This window comes from Polypterus senegalus, chromosome 16, assembly GCF_016835505.1.
Source record: "Polypterus senegalus isolate Bchr_013 chromosome 16, ASM1683550v1, whole genome shotgun sequence".
Taxonomy (NCBI): domain Eukaryota; kingdom Metazoa; phylum Chordata; class Cladistia; order Polypteriformes; family Polypteridae; genus Polypterus; species Polypterus senegalus.
The window spans coordinates 103,992,387-104,013,383 of NC_053169.1; the positions used below are offsets into that span (position 1 = coordinate 103,992,387).

Here is a 20,997-nt window from a genome sequence, read left to right on the forward strand (position 1 = left end):
GCAGACGCGCCAGACAGACCCTGATGGACGATGGGTTTGGGAGGAGAGCCGGCCACCGCACGCTGACAACAAAGGGGGCCGAGCGGAGAATGGCCGCTATTCACACCGCCCGCCAGCCCGCCTTTCAAGTTTCCTTTACGACTCCAGTTTGGTTTTTTCTTAAATAGGAAAGGTCAATAAACGTTTTGACAAGAAGACCGCAATAAACAGCAACGCAGGGCGGCCGTTCCCAACTCCAGACCCCCTGAATGCAGCAAAGAGGCGGAATATTAAAGTGCGGCAGGGGCTTTGGTGTAGGGCGCTATACACGACAACGTGCCCAGCGTGGAATACACCACTGAAAATGAAACTTTGTGGCTATGATGCAGCGGGGGGCCACAGATTATTCATACAAGTCATTTAAAGGAAACCCAAGAAATTGTTGAGTAGAAACGCACTTGAACCTGCGAAATGACGAAGCACAAACGAGAGCTAATGGGCGGCCATCGTCTCGAGCAATGAAAGAGTCAGCTTAGCCAGACGAGAAGCAACAGCACGCGACAAGGCAAAGTCAGCGATGTGGAGAAGATGGAACCCCAGAACCTGAGCGGGTGCCAGCCTCTGCCCAATGTGGACCTCTCACCTGTGTGAGCCCCTGGGCGGCCCAGTCCCTGGCACTCGGCACAGGCTCGCTCGGGGGGTCTGGGGCGGCTCGTGGACCATCCACTTCCGTCGCCACACATCTCTAGGAAAATCGCATCGGGTTGAAGTGAAGGAAGCCAAGGTGGGCAGAGTCTCGAGAGCCGCCTCTGGTGTCATTTAGCAAACAGCCGACAGCAGGAGGACCACCTGCAGAAACGAAAAAGACCCTCTGCAACAGTTCAGCTCCTCACTCGAGGTCGTAGTGTCAAAATCAGAAGGCCGCGGACGTGCAGCAGCGTTTAGGGGTCTGACATCCTGCCGTCACGACACACACATCTGCTTCAGCTTCTCCCAAAAAGCTCTGTAATCGTCCTCGATGCCATTTTGGACTTTGTCATCACAAAAAGAAAAAGGGAATGAAACGAATGCTAAAGGAACAGAAGAAGCAGCCCCTCAGTCACGGACACGGTGCGGCAGGGTGCAGGCGCAGGTTCACAAATTCAAAGTCAGCAACGGCACCGAGATGCCCACAACATGAAACATCGCATTGTACTGCCAGCCAAAACTCGGGGAAGACCAACAGGACCACCAAGAGGGCATTTGTGAAGTAAAGGGGAGTGAGGCACGAAACTTTGGGCATTCGCTCCTGCGCCGGAGTCGGCCGGGGACACCGCTCTGGCAAGCACGGACGGATGGACGGACCGCCGATGACTGCTTCCATCCCCTCGAAGAGGAAGGTGGCACGCAGCGGCTCGCAGGTGAAGTGAAGTGCCCGTCACCCATTCCTGCCCTCAGCCATCAGTCACGCAGCCCGACTGTGGCTGTCAATTCACGAAACAGAAGGAGAGATGCAAAGTGCACCGGGAAGGAGAAGAGGATGAAGGAACGAATGGCCAGTCAGACCGGCACACGCACACACGCTCACACGCTCACACACACACACACACACACATACACAGAGTGTTACATGCACGCTATGGCTAGACACATGCTCAGAAAGGTAAAGGTACCTACTCTTCTTCGTAGTGCAGGGAAAAACACTCAGGCAGGCAAAGTTCTACCGAATCCATGTGCGCTCTGCAACCATAATTTGAGCAAACCCCTTCTATAAATCAAAGTTTTCCCTGACAGAGCAGTGCAATTAACACAAATGTTCTCCTGGTGACAAGCCTATAAGCACAGCCAGTTGGGACCAAAAGCTCTGGCACTCTTCTAATCAAGGACTTAAAGCCCCGATTGGAGCTTATTAATATGAAGTAGGGCTTTACATATGCAGTCCCTGTGGCCCAGCCACTTCCTAGATTGGTGGCTTTCTAGCCAATCATCACCAGACAGGACACTGGCTGCACCGAGTGAGGGGATCTGTGCAGGTGGAGTGGGTGGAGAGAGACAAAGAGAGAGAGAGAGAGAGAGAGAGAGAGAGCACAGGGGAGGGAGGGAGAGAGGGAGGGAGGGCGAGTGAGTGAGTGAGTGAGTGAGAGAGAGAGAGAGAGAGAGACAGCGAGCTAGTGTGTGTGTGAGAGAGAGAGAGAGAGAGCGCCTGGGAACGAGTGGCAGCCCACCACCTCAGGACCTGCAGCTCTCCAACTCCAAAATCAGATCAATTCATGAACCCTACTTGGGCTCGTTTTCTAAATACACGCGTGGGCTCGTTAGGATTTCATTAGCCGAGAAACTTTTAACACCGCGGGGGGCGAGGGGCAGGACGCCAACATCACAACAAATACCACAAAGAAAAAAAAAAGAACAACCTGAGCCTCCGTAGCCATCCGGCCCACCAAGAAGGGAAGCCGTCGGCATTTCCTCCACTGCCGACAAAGAGGAAGACTCCCGTCTAAACGGAGTGGCACGAGTCAAATTCAATTAAACGTAATGAGGAGGCCACCAGCCACCTCACAAAACGGCGGGCTGACCTTTAGCCTCACGCCACACCGGGCACCAACTGCAAAGGATTCCCACTCAGCCCCCCCAATGACTTCAGCGCCTCACTGACAGCCCATTTCTAAACTCTCGTGGAAATTTGGCTTTAGTTTCTCATTCCCTCACCACATCTCACCGCATCACGCAGAAATAAAAAAAAATACATCACTCAACCTGTTAGACGGTGGCTTTCATGTCATTTATTATGTCACCCTTCTATTATAAAGCACCTTTGGTACATATCCAGGTAGGCATCTGATGAAGATGGAAGACAGACAGGCCAGCAGAAACCCGGGGTCAGAGCGGGCCATTCAAGCCAAGCAGCTCATCACCGAGATTCTCCAACATAACGTCAAGTCGAGGTCAGGGGGTCCCATTCTGCTACCAAATTAGAAATGTTCTGACAGGAGCAGGCCATGCAGCCCAGCAAAGCCCACCAGAGAATCTAAGGTACTTAGACAGGCGGCACGTTTCACTCTCCACGTGGCATAAAGCGCCTTTCACTTTTCATATACAGCAGTGCACTACAAGACAGATGTGAAAAAGACTACGCTGTCTGTCCATCCGTCTCTCTGTCTGTCCATCTGTCTCTCTTTGTCCGTCTGTCCATCCGTTCGTGTCTTTCTCTGTTTGTCTCTGTCTGTTTGTCTGCCTGTCTGTTCATCTGTCTGTCTGTCTCTCTCTCTGTCCGTATGTCAGTCTGTCTATCTCTCTCTCTCTCTGTCCATCCATTTGTCCGTCTGTGTGCCTCTGTCTGTCTGTCTCTCTCTCTGTCCATCCATCTCTCTGTCTGTCCGCCTGTCTCTCTCTGTCCATCTGTCCATCCGTTCATGTCTTTCTCTGTCCGTCCATCTGTCTGTCTGTCCGTCAGTCAGTCTGGCTGCCCTTCTCTCTCTTTCTCTGTCCATCCATCTGTCTGTCTGTCTGTCTCTCTCACTCTCTCTCTCTCTGTCTGTCCGTCTGTCCGGACTTTATCGAATGTAGAAACCACCTTCCATATCCAGTGCCTTTCATCTGACCGGGAGACCACTATAATGGAGGACTATGTGCTCCCCAACACCACAGGAGGCAGTAGTGTTTCCATGTGTCCACCTGCAGGGCATGCTGGGAACTGTAGTCCAGTCAGGCAGCCCTGCTGGGTTCCATGGTTACCGCCATTAGGAGCTACGAGGAAGCCGTCCTTACTTGAAGGAACTTCTGCCTGACCCGGGAGGGCCTCCTGCATGCAATGTCCTGGCATTGGAAAAAACCCTGGGTCCTGCATAAAGGAAACCAGGAAACCAGCCTCAACCAGGAGTCGGGTGGGGGAGGACAAAGGTCACCTGGGAGGAGAGGAGGAAGACAATGAAAGAGAGGAGGACCTTCAGTGGTGTTGTGGTCCACAAGAAGCATCATGTTTTATATAAGTATATATATATATATATATATATATATATATATATATATACGGTATACACTTATACACTGCATATAGTGTTACTCCAACCTTTCCCAAATATCCATATTTTTCTTTCTTTTTCTGTGTTATTCTATGGTCTTTCTATTGTCTAATGTCTTCCACTTTTTTCTCTCCATTTTTTTACATTGTATATCATAACCCTCTTGCCTACCCTGGTATGTTTCTTAATGATTATGCTATATATGATATAGTTCACGTCTCTCTGTCTATCGTATAGGATTTCTCCCTCTTTCTATTATATAGTGCCTTTCTCACTACATTATCTACATCTCCCCTGTGTAGGTGTCTACGACTTCATTTCTATTCATCATACAACACAATGCAGTTTCCCAGCCTGTTGCCTCTCTCTCAGTCCAGTATATAGTGCCTTTCACGCTTATAGTGCCCTTCCTGTCTGCCCCCCTCCATGCCATCACACACCGCACGTTTGCGGCACACGGGCACTCAGGGGCGGCAGTTCAGTGCCCACCACGGACAGAATCAAAGACAGCAAATTCAGGAGCCGACGTCAAGCGCAGCTCCAGCTTCTCTTTATTAAAACGACGGCCCAGTCAGTCATTCTTATCCTCTCCACGGGGGTCTCTGATTGTGAACCCCAAGAGGTGCCGGTGTGTTGAGCCCACGTGCCCTGCTGTGCCACGCTTGTCTTTTCTGAGGGATCTCCTCCATTTCTGTCCACATTTCCCGCGCCAGCCCCTTTTTTTTTTGTCAGGAGCTCTCGGAGTTTTTCTCTTCTTTCCGTGAGGATTATAAAATAGAACAAACTTTGAAAAGTAGGTTACGGAAATCGCTAGCATAGCCAGGGTCTCTCCGTCCCACACTCACACGTCGCTGAAGATTCACGATGTTTGGGTCTCATCGCCGAGCCCAGAGCCCGCACCTCAGTCGCTTCAGTTCTTTCTGTGCTTTGTTATATTCCGGGGGTCTCCTTTTGTAGAGATTGAGGGTCCAAGCCCTGAGCGAGTCAACAGGAAAACAAAAGAAACGCAAGCGACTGCATCTGAAATGTTGAAAGTCGCCTCAGCCAAATAATAAGAAGTAAGCCATACGTCATTGTTTAGGCACCAAAGGCGCTATATAATTAAAATGTATCATTATCGTGTCACCCCACCGGTCACATCGCTGCTCTTTACGTGACATTCCTCTCTCCTCTCGATGGTCGCCGGCCTTGGCACAAAAGAAATCGGTGACAAAGAGAGAGACAACTTGACAACATGGAGGGGTCAGCGGTCAGCAGAGCCCCGGACGGTCAACACACTGGACTTTTGGGCCTGGCCTGACTCAGAGATGCCAGCGGATGTAGACGTCGTCAGAAGGCCTGCCGAGGTCATCGCCGACTTCTCGTACCCGTGTGCCTCTTCTGTACGCCCCACCTTGGCTTTGGGCCTTTCTCTGTAGTCCCACTTTTAGGATGAGAAGCAGGTCGTGACGCGAGGTGAGTGAGCGGCCGCTTCAACGCGGAGCTTCAGGGCTCAGAGCGTTAATGGAGCTGTCAGCCGCTTTATTTAGACAGCCGGAGCCCCCGGATAACACGGAGGACTGAAGTATGCGGAGCCTCCGGAATGAGAGACGGCCGTTTGCTCCATGAGAAGTCACACGACGGTCGCATCGGCACGTGGTGGAGCCTGACCCAGAGGCACCGGGTGCGAGGCAGGAGCCAGTCCTGGACGGGGGGCACGCGTCTGCATAACGGCTGAATCACTGGAGTGGAGCGGGCATCCTGCTCCTGCAAGTCACCTGACTGGTCTGGATCTGTACTTGGGCAAGGAGGGTCCGGGCAGGCAGTGCTGCCACCTGACTCAGCGTTCCAGCGGGCAAGCGTTAGGGTTACACATCTGGCCATGTCATTAAAAGGGCAAGCAGTTCCACTGCGGGATGACAGGGGGCGCCGTCACTTCTCTCCTGACCACACCCTGGGCCCCTGAATTGTCTGAAGGACCCCTTGGAGGGTGAAGGACGCCTACCGGAAAGGGAAAAGGAAAGCGCAGGGGAGGCGGAGGCGACTCCAGGCCATCTCCTGTTGAACGAAGGGATGGACGGTCGAGCTGGCCCTCCTGTCCTTGAGCCCGTGTCAGAGTTTAGAATCACATCCATTCATTCCTTTTACTTAACTCGGGGATGGCCTAAGCCAATTAACTAAAAAGCGGCCATTTTTAAATGAATCAGGGACAAAAATGGAAGAATCAGCCTTTGTGAACTCCGGCAAAGAAAAATAAAATAATGGTAGGCCTGCCTGGCCGCTCGCTGTTAAGCGCCCTCATTAACAGCAAGCGGAATGTTAATAAAGCCTGCAACTTGCAGGTCACTCCGCTCAGAGGGGATCTTCTGGGTCACCAAGGGCGCCGTCCCGTCAGTGTTATGGTCGGACTGGGCCTGTGAGAGAACCCCCCGGCCCTTAATCTAACAGTCCCAGAAATCCCGAGAAGCGCACAAGAGAACGGACCCCGACACCTGCCCGAACTGTCGCCAGCCGCGCTCAATCCACCCTCAACGTGAAGCGATTGCACCGAATGAGCGAGCGAGCGAGCGAGTCCGTCCGTCCGTCCGTCCGTCCGTCAATCAGTCAGTCAGTCAGCCAGCGAGTCGGTGAGCGAGCGAGCGAGCGAGCGGCGGCGCGCGGGCGGGCACGCAGGCAGGCGGGCGGGTGGCTGTTTGGCAACAAGCACAGTGGGGAGTGTGCTGTGTATGCGTACACAAGAGCACAATGTGCCTCCTCTAACGACCCCGCCGAGAGCCCGCTGCTCTCATCCTGCTCACGCCGAGATCAAAACTGACTTGTTTGTTGTCAGCTAGTTAATGCCGTAATTTTGTCTTAAGTGATCTGCTTGATGAGAGTTGTCAGACCTGCACGCCGAAGGAACCGCCGGCTCTCCGTTTGGAAATAGGATTGCAGGGGGCCCGAAGGCAAATGGCACGGGACAGGCACTATATGTGACACAGGAGGAGGTGACAGACGTCAAGCTACAAGAGGCGGAAGGCCCTGCAGGAGAATCGGTTTGAAAGGCGTTATATAACGCCAGACCTCAGCGGAAAACTGCGACGTTCAAGCTGCTAGGCAGGCAGACCCCGAAGGCACAAGAAAGAGGACGTGAAAGGCGCTATATGAGAGGATCCCTATAGGATATCGATAAAATGACAAGACCCCACATAAGATACAGAAAGAAAAAGGGGCTCTGCAGCAGACATTACACAAAAGGAGCTATATAACAATAGACAGACGAAAACTGCGGATATGAAGGGCACTGAAATGACAAATTAAACATAAAAAATGGAAGTCAAAGGTGCTGTGCTCTGCTCTAGTTATTACAATTGACATGAAAGGCGCTATATAAGGAGGAATGACAGACGGCTAGACGTGGGAGGCGCTATATAATACAAAGCTTCAATAGAAAGCTGCTAAATAACCAATAAGATTGATTGACATGAAGGGCTCGTTATACGATACCGAGATAGAAAGCCGATATGAAGGGTGCTCTCCAATAGGTATTGATAGACATTTATTCATCAATTTATATTAAAAAGAAAGGCTACACAGATAGAAATGAAAGGTGCTAAATAAACGATTTCAAAGCAACTATAAATAATAGAGATAGAAATGAAAAGCAGATATCAAAAATTCCATGTATGATACAAATAAAAATGAAAGGACCCAACATAATAAGCAGACATCTGGACTATATAATATAAAGATAGATACTGCATGCATGCCCCCGTATAACATAATGTATGACTAGACAGATAGCCAGTGAAAGGTGCTATATAATAAACATGGGAATGGTGGAGACAGGCACACTGGAAATGAAAGGCTCACGATAGATAAACAGACTGGACAGACAGACAGGTATGAATCATATGACCTGGACCCAGACAGACACGAACGGCGCTATACAACGCTTGGGGCTACACGTGCCTGCCCGGCTCGCTGCTGTCCTCTCCTCTCCTCTCCTCGCCTGCTATTCAGCTTTGACCAACAGAGGGCGCTGACGGTTCTTCGCTGCCCGCTCCGCCGGCTCGTCTCCCGAAGTCGTTGGCAGACGGCGCTAAACAAACGGTTTGCGCCTGCTGGACTCGGGCAGCTTCGGGCGACTTCGGCTCAGCTCGGCGGCAGATCGGCACGATGTCGCACAGACACCAGGCGTTTCTGTTTGACGTGCCGGACACGCTAAGGCGAATTCGCGGCTGCGCTTTTCTTTTTCATTTTCTTCGGGCTCCTCGGCCCGGCCGGTGCCTGTGCGTTTCCGCCGACTCCCGTTTTCCGTGGTTTGCGCCCGTTCTTTATTTACGTGTACAGCTCATTGCACTCATTTATTTCAAACACAGCTAAATGACGGCGACATCAGCAACTGGACTGGCGGTACGGAGCCATCTGAAGAGCATTTCTGAAAATCGGCATTGCGGAGGGGCCCCCAGTGCCCCGGGTGCTCTTTTTTTTCATGCCATGCTAAGCTTCTCAGACCCTCAGCTCTAAACGGAGAAGGCAGTGCACTGGTGTCCCGGTCAGGTTTTGGAGGCAAGGCCTAGCCGGACAGCATTGGGTGCAAGGCAGGTCCGGGATGCTAGGCCAGCACAGGGCCACAAGGGGCAGTTTTGAAACTGGGAGGACAAGCCAAACAGACACAGGGAGAACGTGCAGACTCCACACAGGCAAAGGGCCAAGTCCAGGGTTCAAAGCAGGATCACAGAAGACGCGTCTGTTGAAATGTCCCATCAGGTGACTTACAGTAAATATGAAGGATGGCAAACGAGGTGAGGGCAACCCTGCTGTATGGACAGCACCAAGGCAGCCATGGGGTATCCAGTGAACACTACACGGACTGACCAGAAAGGGCAGCTCAGGGCTCGCCTGGCATCAGAGCGTGGCCCCCTATTGGCAAAGCTGACCTCTAACGTGATATTCAGTGAGTCATAAAAGTGCCAGATCTGCATTGGCACAAAGAAAGACAACCTCAGGTGGGACGTTGGCATGGCTTATGAGGAGAAAGAGTCTGGATGTCATCAAATGACCATCATCAAAATTCCAACTCTGTGACACATTACTAGGAAAAGCAAAATCAGATGTTGAGAAGCCTGGTGGCACAGTGGTTAGTGTCACTGCCTACTCAGCTGGGTTAAGACAGTCAGTCATTAGTAACACAAACCGGCTTAGTCCAGTTGAGGGTAACAGCACTTAAACTCTCCTAGAGGGGCAGCCAGACCACTACAGTGATTCGTAACTGGCCTCCAGTGTTGTTGGGGTTGGTATAGTACAGAATGATTTTATATAGTGCCCTTCACAAAGCACATGGGGTGCCTACCTATCAGTCAATCTATCTTGATGATATATGGCGCCCTACAGTAAACAGAACACACAGGGGGCTGTTCTGTCAATCAATCAGTCATATAGATAGATAGATAGATAGATAGATAGATAGATAGATAGATAGATAGATAGATAGATAGATAGATAGATAGTGTAGTTGGCAGGACTAGATAGATAGATAGATAGATAGATAGATAGATAGATTTATTAATCCCAAGGGAAATTAGATAGATAGATAGATAGATAGATAGATAGATAGATAGATAGATAGATAGATACTTTATTAATCCCAAGGGGAAATTTACACAAGGGGCAAATATAGTGCCCTTCACAAGCTCATAGGGCAAATCAGGGATGCCACTTTCTCGGTCACTCCCAGTTGATACTGTAACGTAACCAGCAGGGAACAAGTCGGGAGGGGATGGCAGACTCACTCACACCACCGAGTAACCTGACATGTCCATCTCCGAGATTTGGGAAGAAGAACGTGATTGGCCTGGGATTTGGACTCGAGACTCCGGAGCGTGTCGGTGTGTGCATCAGTGTGGCTAAAACGGGGCCGGCATCCCGTCCAAGTCAGAGACTCTCCATTGGACTCAACCTTTCAAAACAACCCAGCAAAGTGCATTGTATATAGCGCCTTTCACACCATGGAGTATCTTCAAACTAAATATAGCGCCTTACATGTGATTTACACTCTCAGCACAACGGCTCTCAAAGCGGGCTCAGACAGGTGAGGTGACAGTGACATACTCAGGGTCACAAAAGATCATGCCCCTCCATGCCAGTGCCATCCTTATCAATGAAGTCCACACGGCTTAAGGCTGCCACCCAGAATCCCACCCGACTTGGCTTTTTCTCGTTTTTGCCTCCATGTCAGGTGAGATTTTCAAATCGGCCATCGGCCAGGTGTCAGTTGTGGTCACAGGTACCTCGGCTGAAAGTCAGAGCCCAGACGAGGGGTCCGAGGGGGCACTGGACTCGCTGCGTCCATTCGTTATCTGCCGGGTAACGAGGCAGCAAGTCTGTGGAAAGTAAAAAGCAGGGAGTCCACGCTGTAGCAGGCGGCTCCACGCCTCACAGTAACGTTCTGCTCTCACAATTAATGAAGCCACGCAGCTACAAACTCAGCAGGGACCGAACTCCGCTCCACTCGTATGTTCACAGTACGCTTCGGAAATGAAAGTCGTCCGCCGCTCGTGCGCCTCCATCCTGAGAGGCCACCGTTGAAGGCTGTAAAATGTCCTTTACGTGAACAGCCGCTGGCCCCCCCAAACCGCCCCGCCATCGCCCGCCGTTCTTCAGACGATCTCCTTTCAATCTGCCGAGCTAACTGACACCGCCTGGGCCGACGGCTAATTCATGTTTAATAATTCAGCTGGAGTCGGGCCTGGGGGTCACTTTGGAGCACCGAACGCCTCGGTATTTTTATACATTTGCTCGTGTGCAGCTGCGCGTGCTTCGCTTCTGCTGGGCTCTTCGATGATTTATTTCAGATGTCATCGAGTGCCCTCTGGCAGCCATGACAAAGCTCAAAGTGCTCCGGTCCAGGCAGCAGGTAACTGTTTGCTTGTTTCATTTGGCTTTATAAGCGTATGTGCGCGTGCCATTGGCCTCGGTGTGGGCACACAGCTCGCTGGCAGAGAGTCTGCGTTCACTTCTGCTGTCGCTCGCCATGCCAGTTCAGGTCAAAGTTCCAGTCCGCCATTGGCACCTCGTCTGGAACAGCTGACTCGGACTTGATGGACGCCGTTAAATGGAGGGGTGGACTTACTTTTTTCATGTTGCAAATCTGCATTTTTGTTCATTTAGATGATGACAGTGAATTGACCATGCCAGTTTGGTGTGCCATCTGTTCAGGTAGATCACCTTCATCAGTAGGCTTCGACTGTTTGCTTGTTCAAATATGATGGAGAAGTCAACAGTTTCCATGGGGTGCTTTTACTTTTTCACACGTGATATGTGTGACCCGGAGGTCACCGTGCCAGTCTCTTGGTGTCCATATTTAGGTCACAGGGCATCACCATGTCACTGTTATACAATCTTTTGAAGATGTTTATGTGGCCTAGTGGTGTTCTGCCACAGATTGGAAATTGGCAGGCAGTTGGCAAATGAACCACAAGATGAGGTGGCATGGGGTTAAAGAACTGAAAGCCAGTGCCAAAGTCTCAAAACAACGAGTCGGGAACACCAAAGCAAGCTGGCCTTAGTCTCTGCTAAAGTATCCGTGATCTCGGGCAAAGAAACACGCGTGGCGCCAGCTGAAATACCGTTAGACGGAGAGACTTGTGGGACGCATTGCATCGGGAGCTCCTGTTAAAAATACGATGGCAACATAGCGCTTTCAGTACAGGACGACAACGTAAAATGACAAAACAAAAGGGGAACCGACTTCTACGTAACGCAAAATCCAAATTACAAAAATCAAACATGGACGCCTCCAGAATTACCGTTCAAAGCATTGCAACTCGAAACTCGAGCTGTCTAATGTCTTCTACCTTTTGTGGGCCGGTGTGACAAGTGAGCCCACCTTTGATGTGCGTATTCCCATCAAACATAAGCCAAGGTCACCTTCTGGTAAAGTGGCACAGTCAGCCTTGACCGACACAGTCTGGTGGACTCTCACTTTAGGTAGCCACTGTCACCTCAGTGTAGCCTCCTGGGCAGGGAGACACCTGAGGTCCGTCATCATCCACCGTGGCCCTGGCGCTACCTGCTGAGGGCATTAGGCCTGCACACCAGGCAGGTGAACCACGGACCACTGGCTCTCCATTTCCATGTATTCATTTAGCAGTTTATGCAACGTGACTTTCATGGGAGGTCCACACAACAGTTAGGGTCTTTTTGACACATGACTTAGTTACAGGACTTGACCAGAACAAGTGAACATACTGAAGAGCTTGGAAGTAAGCGGCCATTTTAGGAGGCCCAGGCCCCTCATGGACCCCGTGATCATCAGAGGTGACAGTGCAGAGGGTGCAGACCTTTAAATACCTGGGAGTGCAGCTGGATGACAAACTGGACTGGACTGCCAACACTGATGTGCTGTGTAAGAAAGGACAGAGCCGACTATACTTCATTAGAAGGCTGGCATCCTGCAATAAGATGCTGCAGATGTTCTACCAGACGCTTGTGGCGAGCGCCCTCTTCTACGCCGTGGTGTGCTGGGGAGGCAGCATAAAGACGAGGGACAAACGGGTGAGGAAGGCAAGCTCTATTGTAGGCACGGAGCAGGACAGTTTGACATCCATGGCAGAGCAACGGGCGCTGAGCAAACTCCTGTCAATCATGGAGAATCCACTGAACAGGATCATCTCCAGACAGAGGAGCAGCTTCAGCGACAGACTGACAGACTGAGGAGACCCCACACTATGCGACTCTTCAGTTCCACCCTGGGGAGGTAAACGTTAACATTATATAAAGTTATTGTCTGTCTGTTATACCTTCATTGTTATCACTCTTTAATTTAATATTGAGTTTTATCAGTATGCTGCTGCTGCTGGAGTATGGGAATTTAATAAAGTATCTATCTATCTATCTATCTATCTATCTATCTATCTATCTATCTATCTATCTATCTATCTATCTATCTATCTATCTATCTATCTATCTATCTATCTATCTACTGTGGAGTGACTGGAGAAGGGGAGTGACACACGCCCACCTCAGCCATTTGAAAAGTAGATGTGATGTGGCATCATGGAGCTGCTGGACCGCATATGCTGGCACATCTGAGGAGTCGTCCTTTATGGGGGAACCTCAAGTAGCACTGGAGAGACTGCGAGGGCTGAGGTCTTTGAGCTTTCATGCCTTGTCTTCTGGTCAGCCAGTTGGCTTTTGGATAAGAGGAACCCAAAAGCCTCTTTTCATGCCGAGGTCTCTCAGCCCAACTGCTGATGACTTGTCGTAATGGACGATCCGTTTTTATCACTGTCTGCTCACCTGAATCCGAATCCAACGCTTTACTTGGAGGTGACTTGACAGGGAGGTGACGGGGATTGCGGATTGGAGCTGCCTGCTTGCAAGTGCATCGTAATTACATTCTGACCACGCGTCCTAACGACCGACGGACTGACAAACACGGGGAAGCGAGGAGCGCGCCAGGCCGCCTCAAAGAGGACGTTTCCACATGTTAAGACTCTGCTTAGGTCCACATTATAAAAACAATCATAAAAACATAAAGAGTGAAGCAGGATATGTCAAGCATGTCAAGCACCTACTTCATATGCTGCCTTTAAAAAGAAAGATTTTCATTGTAAAACTTCCAAATCCGCCATAACTGCAGTCCACACAGTGTCAAAATGGCGCAGGCGCCCTGAAGCTCCGTCTCTACGGCTTGATGTCGGTCACTTGAACTGTCGTCTCTTGAACCGTCGTCTTTTGAACGTCTCCACCGAGCAGGCAGGCAGGCAGGCACCTTGACATTCATTTGAAACTGCTGAGGTGTTTAAGTGTGTGGACAAGCGACACTCCTTGTTTTCTATAATCAATTGTATTAATTCATCTATTTATTTATTTATTGATTTATTTATTGATTGATTGATTATAGTTTATCATTCTGAATGTGTGCTGTTTGTGGGTTTATTTAGTGTGTCAACTCCAGCCCATTCAGGATGAGCACATGAGGAGGGACAGCAGGGCCTTTTAACTCGCCGGCCCTGCACTGAAGTAAAAAAGGTAAAGAAGAAGAGACCAGTGAAGTCAGACGGACAAACAATGGAGGACAGAGCCACTGGGAGACGAGTTAGAAACAAGAAGATGAGTGTGAAGTATGATGGAAGGACCGGGAGAAGAAAGCAAGGTCATCACGTGAAGATCAAATGATCGTCAAAACCAAAATACAAACCAATGACAGCGTTCAAAAGAAAGTCACATGACCGTTAGCCCCGGATCGCAAAATAAAGAGGCGAGCGGCGTGACGTCATCACTGGTGCCCTCCTTTACTAGTAGAAAGAATCATGGGAAATTGCCATAACAACAAAGCATGCTAAACTCTCCAACATGGTAATGTCCATGAAACCAGCTCTTCAATGAAGAAGTAACTCACAAACCAAACAGCAGAGTTCGATCCCCAAAACAAGTAAGTTTCAAATTTTACCAACAAATATAAACCCAGTAAAAAAAATCAAAACGAAGGAGACTGCAAATCATAGCAGAGAAAGGCCCGACAGGCAGGACGATGACGTCACACATCTTGAGGTTCCAGAAGCCAGCAGCGGTGCCCAGTACTAAATCTCACAGCCAAAAATGTCAGCGAGTGATAATCATAAAGCCCAAGGCCACCCACGATGTGCCACCGCCAAGGCCTCTTCCTGTTTCTCCGTCCTGTGGGGCTCCTTTTAAGGCCCCCGAGCCATCATTTGCTTTGCCTTGCGTGTTGCGCACATTTTAGAAACTTTTCGCCATATCGTATCCCACGTCTCTCCACTGGTCATTAAGATTCATTCTCCGAACAGAAATATTTGTTTGCTGACACACAGAAATGTTACTAATAGTATCGGATAATAAAAAATAAAAAAGCAAGAAGAGGTCTGTGAGCGTCCCCGTTGCGTGGCTCTAATGTGATTGCGGCGCCCCTGATTTTTGCTCATTACCATGTTGTAATAATAGTATGCAGACACACTTTCTAATCAAATTGCAATGGTGATTGTCCTCTTTTGCATAACAGCAGCCAGGGGCTCGTACAGTAATGACAATCCTTCAGCCTCATGCTAATTCGCAGCACCTCAAATGGCGGCTCTCGTGGCGCTAGCACAGACGGCACAGGACCACCCCAAGGGACCACCCCAGGCTCGTCGAAGAAGGTTCGGACAGGTTAGCAGGCAAATCCCACTTTAGTGCTGCCATCATAAGCACCACGAAGCTTTACGGCTGTCATTGCACGTCACAGTCAGCAATGACATTTTAACATGGCAGAGATGTTCCACTATGTTGCTTTAATTAATTGTTTGAATGAAACATGAACGGAAAATAAAAATAAAAACCTAACAAGCCCCCCGACATTCACTTGCACCGCTCGGCGTCAGTCGGTGCGGACGTCTAACTGAACTGACACGGACTTTAAGATACGCAGGGACTCTGCTGTGACGCTGACCAGACTGCCGTTTATAAGCCACCCAACAGAGCGACTCTTGTATATCGTTATATGACATCATTATGAAGCTGATTGCATTCTATTGGTCAATAACAATACATTTCCTTATTCTGTTCACCTGTTAATGACAAATAAGTCGTGAGATTTCAAGGTAAGGCAGTCCTGCTCCGTAACGGTGGCACCTGAGAGTGGCAGCACATCCTGGGGACGCGTAAACCTAGCAGCCCAGAGGGTGATGGTCAGGGACATCATCCGTGTCACATGTCGATGTGCAGAGTGACAGTTTTACTGGACTCAGGACACATGACAGTAATGACCCTATTGTCATTGTCTTTCACTCATTTGTACACCAACTAAACTAATCACGGAAAGAAGAAACAAAATAAAAGCCCCCAAAAGATTAAATAAAATGAGCACAACTGGAAAGCGATCAAACGAGTCAAGCTGAAAATGAATCGAGATGAGCCACCGGCCAAGGGGGACGTCACCTGCTGGCATACTTGGCCACACCCACTGCCCACCAAATGAAGTTGGAGTGTCACTGTCATAAAAGAAAAAGAGGAAAAGCAAAATACGAGTGAGACATCCGCTCAGGGGGCTGCAGAGGTCAATAAAGCCCACCAGGCGGCCTCACTGACAACAGGGAATTGCTTTGGATGAACCCTTGAGTGTCCAGACATCACATGCGTGAATATATTGACAAATGATAAGATGACAGTGACAGAGCGGCCCGGGAGACGCTCCACACTTACAGAGGGGCAGCCTTCACGTACTGAAGGCCCAGAGAAGCCCCTCTGCTGAATCCCGTCAAGCGCATCTTAGAAAGGTCCAGGCGGTCCAGAAGAACTGCTTCACCACACAGATGTGTCCTCTATCCGCCATCGCACGTTGGTGAAGCAGGCTGGCAGCTTCTTCCTTTGGCCCTCAAATATTTGTCTGCTGATCTTGAATTGCTGAAGGGTCTTGTGTTTGGCGCAAGTGAAGACCCTTTCACTGCTGGAGGTGGCACAGCTGCTGAATTGTGGGCCCTACAATTTCTTCCTGTACTTGCATTGGATAATCATTAGGAATGGCTCCTATACGACAGTGGGCATATGTGGGGCACATCTGTCTGGGCCCAGGATTGTGGGCCAGCCCAGCTTAACCCCTCGTGTTTAGGTGGCCTGCTGTTTTGTACCCCACTTTATTAATTCTCTTTATTTAAGATTTAAGTGGCTAAGTTATGGGAAGTTGTCCAAGCTTGTGTGCCCCTTCTGTGCGTCTACCGTGGTGCTCAGCGTGTACCGTACGAGCAGATCTCCTCCCGCATGAACCTGTGCTCCTCAGTCTGAAGGCTGGCCTGCTGGCATTAAGCTGCCCGCGTAACGGCATATTCAGCTACACTCTCGCCTTTCGCATGGACCGCTGATGGCCCGTAAACGACTTTCACGCATTAGCGGTAAGCAGTTGGCTCGACACCAAGATGAATGTCCTTCAGTGAGGCAGCAGTGGAAGGTCCTCCGTCCATGGGGAGCAAATACCACTGACGGAATGTGGCATCAAGCGTTTCGTTTTTGAACTTCTCCACAGAGCAGAGTCGCTCTCGATGCTTGCAGCTTTTAACGTACGGGTGCCGCTTCAGCTGCCCGTTGTTTTAGTAGACACAAACCCCGCGCTATTCAACATCTGACTTGAAGACTTTAGAGGGCGGACCAAGTGGAGAAGGGCGGCCGCTGAGCTCCACATATCAGTCTATACTGGCAGAAGTACCGATGGAGCCATCGCCGTGGTGCAGCCTGTCAATCAGCGAGCACCACTGCGGGCACTGGGCTTCGGTATCACAGACTGCCAAAGCGCCACACCTGAGCTTTCACCATCTTCTGCTTCTGCACTTGTGTCTATTTTGCTTCCCCACACGGGGTAGCATTTTGTCAAAGTCCTAGTAATGCTGCTCGGGTTATTCAGAGTTGTGCCAGTTTGCTTTTCGATGATATATTTTAAAGAGTTTGGAATGCTTGGTCTCTGAAGAGTCAACACCCACATACACTACGTCTGCATTCAGTTTACATCTTTCATACCAAGCGGCCATGTTTTACAATGCAATGGCAGACTCTGTGGTAAGTCTTATCAACCCGATAAACGTGTTAATAACATAAATGAGCGCACCTGGAGGCTGTCCGATGGTCATCTGTGCTGATGGCGCATTGGCGTGTACCCGCTGTATTTACTTTGAAGGGAAGCACAGACTACAATCAAAAGTGCAACATGCATCACACTAATGGAGGTTGCCACACATTGCGTTTTGCCCGGTCCAGCAGATTTCTGCCTAATTGTTTATTGAAATGCTTTAATGAGGCTTATGTACTGAGCTGCCACGCTGGCAAAGCAAGTGTTGTAACGTCGTGTTATCCAACATTGTGACGTTTCATCGCCACGGTCTGAGGCCACAGCCATGCCATGAGTAGAAATCGAGAAGTCGGCACGGAAACATCCGGCCACCACATTCTCATTCTGCTCAAATTTCTGTTTGCTTTGCTCCACCAACTTATTTTTTCAAAGCGTCCATCTTATTGGTTAGGTCCATCTTGAAAGAGATTTGATCCTGAAGGTCTCCCAAGGTGCAGTCCATCAAGAGAACTCAAAGCCACTTAGTCCAACGCAGGGTAAAGAAAATGAAACATTGCGTCACCAATGTATCAGTTCATTCATGTCTGTCACTCTCTTCATCCCAATCAGGTCAACATGAAGTTGGTGGCAGTGTGTACGGACATAAAAGTGGGCACCAGATCATCAGAAGAAGTAAGTGGGCACACAAGGCCAGATATGGAGACACCGCGGCACCTGAGAGGTGAAACTCCCATGAGGAAACCCAAACTCCATGGAGAAGCCAAGGATCAAAGCCTACCCACCGTGCTGCCTGTTAATCTGGAATCAAAGAGCAAAGCAGAAGGAGACATTGTGTTGGACTTGTGTGGTCTGAACGCATTCTGAGCTCCTGATCTGCGCCTTCGTGCCATGCCGGAGTGCTGGGATGCAGCCGAAGGAACGGCAGATGGGCAGAGAAATGCTGCTGTGTCATTTGTAATGTTGGTTAAAACCTAACTGTTTCTTTCTTCTGCATTTGGCACCGTACTTACAAGAGCCAACTCCATTCGAATTTTTTGCAGCGTCAGCATATTCGTTGAAAACACAAATCGATGGCTAAAAACAAGATGGACAGTAAAAATGAAAACCGGCAAACTTTATCTTCAGTTTGCTATCACTGCACACGTTTGTGAGAGCTGATGTGAGAAATGTAAAGGCTTACCCGACATGCGACACTTAAGACTGCGTGGTTGGCACGTAAAGAAAGAGAAGGGGGACCTGGCGATTTGCACAATCATCTGCACTGTAAAACAGTCAAAGAGTTTTCATGAATAGTGAAGTGGCCCAGCTAAACAGCACAATCGTTGCAGCCTTTAGACTTCAGCAGAAGTCTAACAAGTCTGTCATCCATTACCGTTACCGTGAGAGTGAGCTGCGGTCTCACTAAAACGTCAAGGATGCCAGCAAAATAAAGGTGTCTTTCAGTAACAGACAAGAATACGAATACAAATACGAATTAGAATACAAATTAGAATACGAATATGAATTGGAATATGAATACAAATTAGAATTAGAATACAAATTAGAATATGAACCTGAATTAGAATACGAATAAGAATTAAAAAACAAACACGAATATGAATTACAATACGAATAAGAATTAGAATTACAGTACAAATATGAATTAGAATATGAATGCGAATTAGAATATGAATTAGAATACGAATACGAATGCGAATTAGAATAAGTAATCCGAATACAAATACAAATTAGAATATGAATACAAATTACAATACGAAGAGCAATTAGAATTACAATACAAATACGAATTAGAATTCGAATATGAACACAAATTAGAATTAGAATACGAATTCGAATACAAATTAGAATTAGAATACAGCAGCAGCGGTGCTTGGCTGAAGTTTAACAGAAAGTGCCCAGACGTGTCTCAGAAAGTTCCATTTTCGCTAATTCAGCCACGCCAGGTGTTTGATGGCCGGCGTCCTCAGAACAGTTGAAGTCACCGTTCCTACTCAAGGAATTCAAAGACGAGACTCTGATTCCACCTTACCAGTCTTTAGTGGACCTTTCGCCACCACGTCAGATGTTTAATAAATCGTTCACACTTCCCCAAATCTGTATGTTCTCGTGAATTGTCACGACTTGAGCTCCTTGGCTTTCAGTCCAATTTGTTTACGTTGCCGCCCTTTGTTATAATGATCTCTATTTTCTTTTGTTTTTCCTTATTTGTTTGTTTCTTTGTTTCTTTCTTTCTTTACTCCGATGTTTCTCTGTCTGCTGCCGTTGCTCATCTGCACCTCCTGCACCCCTCTTTTGTTTTTTGCTTCTGGTAGTTGGTAGACCACCAGAAGTTTGCACAGTCAGACAATGGGACGGGTGTGTTTGCCACTCGTGTCGTGCCTGTCTGTCGACTGTGCGGCCCACCGGGTGTCGTCCTCGTAGCCACAAAGGCCAGTTAGGTGTTTGCATAGTGAACTTGTACAAAGCGGATTAGTAAAATGGATTCTGATACCCATTGCAGGCTAGGGCCGACCCCGGGGTCTACTTCAATGCTAAGCTGTGCTGTCCCATCGCTTACGGGACAGAGGGGTGAATGTAACAAATCCAAGGCGACGTAATTCGTCTCTTTGATTCCAAACGTGTACAAAACGACGAGGCCCGTTTAAATGAGCGCCTTTCAAAAGTAAAGAGGAGTAAAAACCGATTCCTCTTGATCCTGCCGCGAACGAGCAGTAAAACACGCTAAAGAGCCTGTCGAAAAAGCCTGTTTAGGGCTTTGCTTTTCATTAAACAAGTGGATTTCAGCGCATCCCAAGGAAGGACGCAAACCTTTAATTGCCTTTTCTTAGCCCAAACAAAACGCAGGGAAGAAATCAATTTGGCTCAGGTTTCCTCACATCTTCATATCGCTTCTTCAGTGGACGTGACGGGAGCAGAATTTCAATGAGCTGGAAGCGGCCCCTGGGATCCCGGGGTGAGTTTGCTCCTTCTGGTCACGGCCCATAATTGTGGAGGAGCCCACCGCTGCCACCCGATGACATGGTTTACAAAAATAGACGTACAAGCCATTTGATAGAGGAACAAAAGTCTTCAAATGACTGGCATTGTTGTGCTGGGGCCAAAGTGCAGCTTTGCACGATTCTTCTATTCATCAACAAAAAAAAAGAAAGAAAGAAAGAAAGAAAGAAAAGGCAGGAGTCGACTCGGAATTAAAGCCGGCTGCACGTGCTCTGGAATTTCAAATGATTCATTTGAATATATCCCAGTTCCTCCTGTATCAACCCGTCTTCAAGCCAAGATTAATAAATGATTACCATTCCTCCGAGAGAACACTTTGTCTGCTCACTCTGAAAGAGCGAAAACAACCCTCGTCGAGAAAAATAATCAGGTTGTTTATTCACAAGTAAAATCCCATTTCCAGTTTGTTTTAGGATACAATGGGATAAAGGAGACGGCTCTTTGGATGCGTGCTGTAATGGGATAGCCCTAATCCCCGTGGCACTCGAGGTGAGACCACCA

At 48.9% G+C, this 20,997-nt stretch overlaps 1 protein-coding gene across 4 annotated transcripts in view; it reads right to left on the minus strand.

Moving 5' to 3' along the window:
- Positions 1–20,997, minus strand: part of esrrga (estrogen-related receptor gamma a) — a 230,985-nt gene that overhangs the window by 86,327 nt on the left and 123,661 nt on the right. The window contains exon 1 of one of the 4 annotated variants that reach the window (XM_039738279.1): positions 1,636–1,904. The exons of 1 other annotated variant lie outside the window; for it this stretch is intronic. In XM_039738279.1, the coding sequence (XP_039594213.1) occupies positions 1,636–1,691 (56 nt within the window). In that variant the 5' untranslated portion in view covers positions 1,692–1,904. Of the gene's footprint in view, positions 1–622; positions 1,412–1,635; positions 1,905–20,997 lie in introns of those variants that run through there. 2 more of the 4 variants (XM_039738277.1, XM_039738278.1) reach the window with 2 other exon arrangements.